The 6,467-nt window shown below is 34.1% G+C and overlaps 2 protein-coding genes across 4 annotated transcripts; one reads left to right on the top strand and one right to left on the bottom strand.

Annotated features, from left to right (window-relative positions):
* Nucleotides 1-229: 229 nt before the first annotated feature.
* Nucleotides 230-3,489, top strand: LOC128201401 (uncharacterized). Of its 3 annotated transcripts, none has more exons than XR_008253231.1 (5): nt 230-1,574; nt 1,801-1,872; nt 2,021-2,116; nt 2,290-2,478; nt 2,626-3,489. XR_008253231.1 is itself a non-coding variant. In XM_052898214.1 (4 exons), the coding sequence occupies exons 1-4, from the start codon at nt 1,531-1,533 to the stop codon at nt 2,384-2,386; spliced, it is 309 nt and encodes a 102-aa protein (XP_052754174.1). In that variant the 5' UTR covers nt 230-1,530; the 3' UTR covers nt 2,387-3,489. The 3 variants fall into 3 exon arrangements, 1 of the variants encoding a protein (XP_052754174.1); XR_008253230.1 differs by having other exon boundaries at nt 2,290-2,710; nt 2,785-3,489; XM_052898214.1 differs by having other exon boundaries at nt 2,290-3,489.
* On the bottom strand, nt 2,421-4,069 carry LOC113510317 (uncharacterized). Its single transcript, XM_052898203.1, has 2 exons — nt 2,567-4,069; nt 2,421-2,498 (listed from the first exon to the last, which is right to left on the bottom strand). The coding sequence occupies exons 1-2, from the start codon at nt 4,067-4,069 to the stop codon at nt 2,421-2,423; spliced, it is 1,581 nt and encodes a 526-aa protein (XP_052754163.1).
* Nucleotides 4,070-6,467: the final 2,398 nt, after the last annotated feature.

The following is a 6,467-nucleotide window of genomic DNA, read 5'->3' as shown; positions in this document are numbered from 1 at the left end:
AGTTGCAAGTCACCATGCAAAGATTTAATATGTGCATCAGAAACAATTAGTTTACATAAATGACATTTATTACTTAAAATAATAGGAGACTTTAGATAGTTCGAAACCTCTGCATTAACTAGTCTGCCCCTACTAATAGTATCTTTTGTTCATCAAGATACGGATTAAGTGTATATAAAACTTACTTCTTTTGTGAATTTGCTTGTTGTGAGTTAAAGTTTCAATCTCATCTTTAAAATAGCTTGTGATCAACGAGTACATACAAGCAAAACAATTTTTATTTCAGAAGCAGTTAAATAACAATTACAATCCCTTCTAATTGAATTAATTTTGTTTTTACAGCATTGAATAAATGGTTTAAATATTTGTTTATGTAGTCAGTAATATCATTATTTTCAGTGATACAAATGTGAACTTTAACTTTTGTTTTAACTTCTAAGTCTGTTTCAGGAATATCTATATCATTATTTACAATATCATCGGGTTGACTTAGAAAATCAGGGCCGTTCTACCATAGTTTTGACTGTCTCAAATCATTCGGATTTAAACCTCGTAAGCTTAAATTTGCTGGATTATTAAAAGTATCAATATAACGACATTGACTACTATTTGCGATAGTTAAAATTTCTGCTGTTCGATTAGCAACAAATGTTGTCCAAGTACCAGGTGTTTTACGTAACCACGTTAAAACTATAGTAGAATCAGTCCAAGTGAACACACAATTATTTTGTATTCTCAAAACAGTTTTAAGGCTGCTCAACATCTTGGCTAGTATAAATAGCACCACAAGTCGTGGCAATGTAACTTGTTTTACTGAAGCTACACGTGTTTTCGCGAAAACTAAATGAACATTAACATCTTTGGCATTCCAAACTCTGATGTAGACAACAGCAACATAAGCAGCACAAGATGCATCGTTGAAGCCATGTAATTCTAATCTAGTAGTAGTATTTGAAATGCTGAGCCATCTTGGAAAGGGTATTGTATGATTTGCATGTGAGAAAATTTATTTAGGTAAGTGAATCATTCAGTTTTTACTTCTAGTGATAGCTCCTCGTCCCAATCTAATGCAGCTAGCCATAATTTCTGCATGAATATTTTAAGAACAATAATAGAAGGTGCTAAACAATCAAGAGGATCAAAGAACTTAGTTATCGCAGAAAGAACAGTTCGTTTAGTGACATTGTGAGATATAAATTCTAAATTTAGTGTTAGTTCAAAGTTGTCAGTTTGTGACTTCCATTTAATACCTAAAGCTTTAATAGCTTTTTCTACTTAATAGTAACTGTACTTAAAGAATCTCTTTTATCGTTCGAAATTTGATTCAATACTATAATAGTTTACTATTAGACGACCATTTGTGCAAAGGAAAGCCACCTCGAGCTAATAACTCAGTTAAGCGATTTTGAAGAAATATTGCATTTTCTTCTGTTGACGTACCTGTTAACAAATCGTCCATGTAGAAGTCTTCCTTCACAGTTTCAGATTCTCTAGGAAACTCACCACATTTATCTTCAGCAAGTTGGTGCAATGTACGGATGGCTAAAAAAGCACAAGACGTACCATAGGTTACGGTAAGTAATCTGTACTCTTGAATAGGATCATTGAGAGATTCACGCCATACGATTCTTTGTAGATCTATATCTTTTTTAGATACAAGTATCTGTCGATGTATCGACTTCTGTATATCTACAAATAAACATATTTTGTGTTGTTTCCATCTTGTAATGAAGTATCGAATATCTTGAAGAAGAGGAGGACCGATTAACAATTTATCGTTTATTGATTTTCTATTTACAGGTTCAGCACTACCATCGAAGACTACGCGCAACTTTGTACTCAAGCTCGACGGCCTAAGGACAGCATGGTGAGGTAAGTAATATATATTTTAATTATTAGTATTAAGTTCATTTTCAGGAATCATCTCTATATGTTCGTGTGATAGGTATTCATCCATAAAGTTACTATATTGACTTCTAAATTCAGGTTTGTGTAAAAATCTCTTCTCCATCTGTTGCAGACGATTAATAGCCAAGGTTTGTGAATCACCAAGACTTGTGGAAAGAAACTCTTTAAATGGCAAGCAATCTATGTATCGACCATCATCGTTACATGTGTAAGTATCCTTATAGTGTTCCTCGCATTGTACTTCTGATGTAGACATAGGCTTTTTGTGAGGAACGTGCTCTTCGATCTCCCAAAACTGCCTAAGTAACTGATTCACCTCCAATTTAGTATGAGCTACAGTCACATTGTGTACTTGTGTATCAGTTTGTGAAACGCTTCCAGACAGCAACCAACCCAGGCGAGAGTTAAGAGCAACGAGAGTGTTGTGTTTATGTATTCCATCGAGAATTATGTGAGCATGCACGTCGGCACCCAATAAAACATCTATAGGACTCGGCTTGTGAAAATCAGGATCAGCTAGATCTAATTGCATTGATGAAGGCCAAGTACCTTGTGGAAATTCTCGAGACGGTAATAATGAAGTCAGTTTTCTGAGTATATAAGCGTTAACTTCAATACGTGAAAGTGATGGGTTTTTACAATGAATTGTGAGTGTTACCATAGAGTTAGTAGTAACTTCTTGTGAGTTGGATATTCCAGTGACTTTACCAATTACAGGTGTGCGATCAAGATTCAACAGTTGTACAGCTGCTTCAGTAACAAAAGAAGCCTGAGAGCCCTGGTCTACAAGTGCCCTGAGAACGTAAGTAGAGCCATTCTTTGCCTTTACTTTAATTTGAGCTGTAGGTAAAATAACTTGTTTATTATTTGTTTCAGGTTTCGTGTTAGCAGTATGACAAGACGTAGAGGGACTCTGTACTGACTCATTTCTCTCAGTTGTAATCTCTGGTTTGTTAAGAGTTGTTAAATGCAGCAAAGTGTGATGACGTCGTCCACATTTCTTACAGGTTGTGCTTTGCCGACATTTATTCACAGAGTGACCCTTAATCAAACAGTTGAAGCAGATGTTGTTCGTTTTTATAAAATGTTGACGTTCTGATACGGTAAGTGTAGCAAATTTCTTACAATGACAAATGTAATGGTTCTGTGAACAATATGTGCAAGTACTATTTACTTCAGTTACGTAAGTTTTGACAGATGTAAATTTTTGTGGTGTGTATATCTTCTTTGACAATTCTTTAACTTGAGTTGAACTAATCATTTCTAGTGTTCTGAATCTATTCTCCAAGAAAGAAGCTAAATCGGTATAAGTAGGAATCTCAGTAGAATTACCAAGAGACTGCTCCCAAAGTTTATGTGATTCGGAGTCTAACTTTCCGACAATAACATATACTAAAATAGCATCCCAGTTAGAAATACATATGTTGAGATTTTTCAACGAGTCAAGACATTGACTAGTAGTGTCTAATAATTCTTTGAGACTTTTAGTTGATTCGCCAGCTAACTTCTTTTGACTTAATAAGCGATTCAGTATGTTGTTGACAATAATCCTCTTGTTGTCATATCTTTCTTCCAGCTTTTTCCATGCATCGAGATAATTAGCTTCGGTAAGTGTGAAATTCTTTAATAATTCTGCTGCTTCCCCAGTTAAACTAGACTTAAGGTAATGATGCTTTTCAATTTTAGACAAACTGTTATTGTTATGTATTAATGAAATATATAAATCTCGGTAGCTAATCCAATCATTATAATCACCAGAAAATACTGGAAGGGGTATCGGAGGAAGATGTGGTCTCGAGTGTGAAGATGATGCGATGGTGATGGTGTTATCATCATCAGTTTTAATTGATTTTGTTTCATGTTCATATAACCAATCTTTTATCCAGGTCTTGAGATCTAAGTAAGCCTCTTCAGTAGAGTTATAATTTTCCTCTAGATCGAGATTATATGATTTTAAATCCGACTCTGAATATGTAGTTGTAATGTACTCATATTGCTTATTATAAGACGACCAGTACTCACATAGCATCTCTAAACGTGCATCCAAATATCCTCTTGTAATTTTAGCTCGAGCGCACTTCTTCGTGTTAGTAAGTAATTTCACAATTTTATTTGAATTGTCCAACAACATTGTAATACGTGAACTAATATTTTCTGTCATTGTGATATGCAAACAACAAAGTCTGATATATATATGTGAAAAAAGTATTGTACACTGAAGTTGTGAATATTTATGCGTTTAGTACTGCACTATATTTATTTACTAAATTATGCGGCTATCGAAGGACCAAATGAACAAAAATAAAGTCGAATCTTGATCTTGAATGTGTTTATTAATTTTGTACAAGAACGTCACAATCGAAAGTGTCAGATAAAAACATTATTTTTCTTTTTTTGTATAAAGGGTCAGCAAAGAGTTCATATAACAATTATTAATTAAACACATATCTATCCTGTAATTTAAAACTGGAATGACCGTTTACTTTGAAACATGGCTACCAAGGAGGTAACTAATAAAAGGTTTTATTTAAATTTCGAACTGGCTTGCAAAAGCTATAATAGAAAGCTGTTTATTGAAAAAAAAAAAAACAAAGGAACATTATGGCGCGTGAAAAATTATTATTGTTCGTTATTCGTCATTAAACTTAAAAAGTAAAATTGTGTTTTTTATTTCCGCGCATAGTTTGAGAAAAGTACTTTACAAGCTTTGGCCATAACTAGGCATTGATGGACTCACGTATGTGTGCCTCGGCTAAGCCTCGGCCCACATTTGCACGTTCGTCCATCAATGCCTCAGTTGCTGGCCGCTGCAGTAATGTACTGTATCTATTATGAAGTTGAAGACAAAGTCTAATGGTAAGATAAAGTTCCCTTTATCATACCATTAGATTTTGTCTACAATGTCAATCATAGACGCATTTTTTTTTTTACATTTCTGTTAATTGTTCTTACCATAAACATAAAACATTAAACGAGACAATATCTCTTGTCTATATCTTTCTGTTCATCTAACTTTCAATGATAGAGGGGAAATGAATTATTACTAATTGGCTCTAAAAGCTCCATTACTAGCAATATACCCTAGCTAGCAAGTTGACCTCCACATAATCTCACTTGGCGTTTCCTGTAAACTATTATAGTCAAATCTTGTAGAAATTGAATTATGAACTGGCCTGCTTTCATCTTCATCTATAACTCCTCACGGGTACTGGGGCTACCATTCCATTGTTACTAATTAAAAGAGACTTGCAATGATATTGTGCCACTCAAATTTGTTTTCATTATAATATAATACCAGATGGAGACTTTGTACAAAAATCGTTTGGTTAGACACCTCTGTCCTTCGTGTTTCTACCGCAGCTTGTTTTTGGATGGCTGTGTTTCAGTTTGAATAATGGGATATAACAGTGAATTTACAGGGTCAGGAATAACATCTGAGTCCTCAGGAATATCAACGCATGAAGGGTATCATGGGCGAAACAGTATACTCTGTTATGTCCATGGTACTACTCATGTCTATAGGCGACGGTTACCACTTTCCATCAGGGGGGCCGTCAACTTGTTTGCCATTCTAATATCATACTATGCTAGACTAAAAAAAAGACCAATTTAATATATTCGCTGTTATTTAAAGGTCTTTAAAAACACATTGTAGCACCATAATAGATACTGTACGTTTGCAATGGATATAACAAAAAGAAATTGCCGCCGGCAAACAGCGGCAAGTCTCAAAAGACAACGTCGCTGTGTGTACATTTAATTTGGAGAGCAAATACAGCGTTCTATGTTTAGAGATATTATATCGGCGCCGCTCTAAGGACAACGCTCCAAAAGTACAAATGCACCTGTACGAAACAGCCGCGCAAAAATCTGGAACGAATAATTTGCTCCTGTTCTAAACAGCTCCCGAGTGTAGAGACGAGTGTTTTGGCGTAAATAATAAATAAATAAAATGAGCAGCTAGAAAACAGCATACGCTAATATTGTCGGCTTTCTAAAAGTTAAAACGAAACCTTTCCTACATAGTAATAAGACTTTTTATTCAATAATGTAATTAGATTATTGATAACTTGATAAAAATGGATAAAGGAGAATATACCCGTGCAAGATAAAGCAGATTTGAAATAAAACTCTAGCCAGTAGACTCTCTTATAGTGTAAGACCCGTGTCCAATAGTGGAACCATAATGGATTGTTATCAAATTCAATACAATTATTTAGTGCTATTTCGCAATTGTTCTGAATACATTTTGAGAGTTGACATTTGTTTGCGGGCTATAAAACTCCTCTATAAACTTGATTTCGTTTTATAATTAGCTTGTTAATAAATATATTCTATAAAAAAATATTAATTTTCCCCAATTGTAAAACTGTAAGTGATAATGCCATAAGAGTCACAAAAGAATCAAAGTCATCAACAATAAAGTGTATATAATAAGCTATTGAACAGGTGTACATAAGAACAACAAACACTTATTAACGAATGCAGTTGCGTAATAATAATTAATATTGCACATTGTGGCAAAATCTTGATTTAAAAACTAAACTACTATGTATGGC

Source organism: Galleria mellonella, unplaced genomic scaffold (genome assembly GCF_026898425.1).
Source record: "Galleria mellonella isolate WM207_F2 unplaced genomic scaffold, CSIRO_AGI_GalMel_v1 utg403, whole genome shotgun sequence".
Lineage (NCBI taxonomy): Eukaryota > Metazoa > Arthropoda > Insecta > Lepidoptera > Pyralidae > Galleria > Galleria mellonella.
Note: the sequence above shows the minus strand (reverse complement) of the source record. Positions and strands in the feature narration are given on the sequence as shown.

Bases quoted from the DNA above. Each gene is read 5' to 3' on its own strand.
- LOC128201401 (XM_052898214.1), top strand. From the start codon at position 1,531: ATGTACGGATGGCTAAAAAAGCACAAGACGTACCATAGGTTACG. The intron at 1,575-1,800 runs GTAAGTAATCTG...TTCTATTTACAG, and splicing joins AAGACGTACCATAGGTTACG to GTTCAGCACTACCATCGAAG. The intron at 1,873-2,020 runs GTAAGTAATATA...CATCTGTTGCAG, and splicing joins CCTAAGGACAGCATGGTGAG to ACGATTAATAGCCAAGGTTT.
- LOC113510317 (XM_052898203.1), bottom strand. From the start codon at position 4,069: ATGACAGAAAATATTAGTTCACGTATTACAATGTTGTTGGACAATTCA. The intron at 2,499-2,566 runs GTAACACTCACA...TTATATACTCAG, and splicing joins AAGTTACTACTAACTCTATG to AAAACTGACTTCATTATTAC.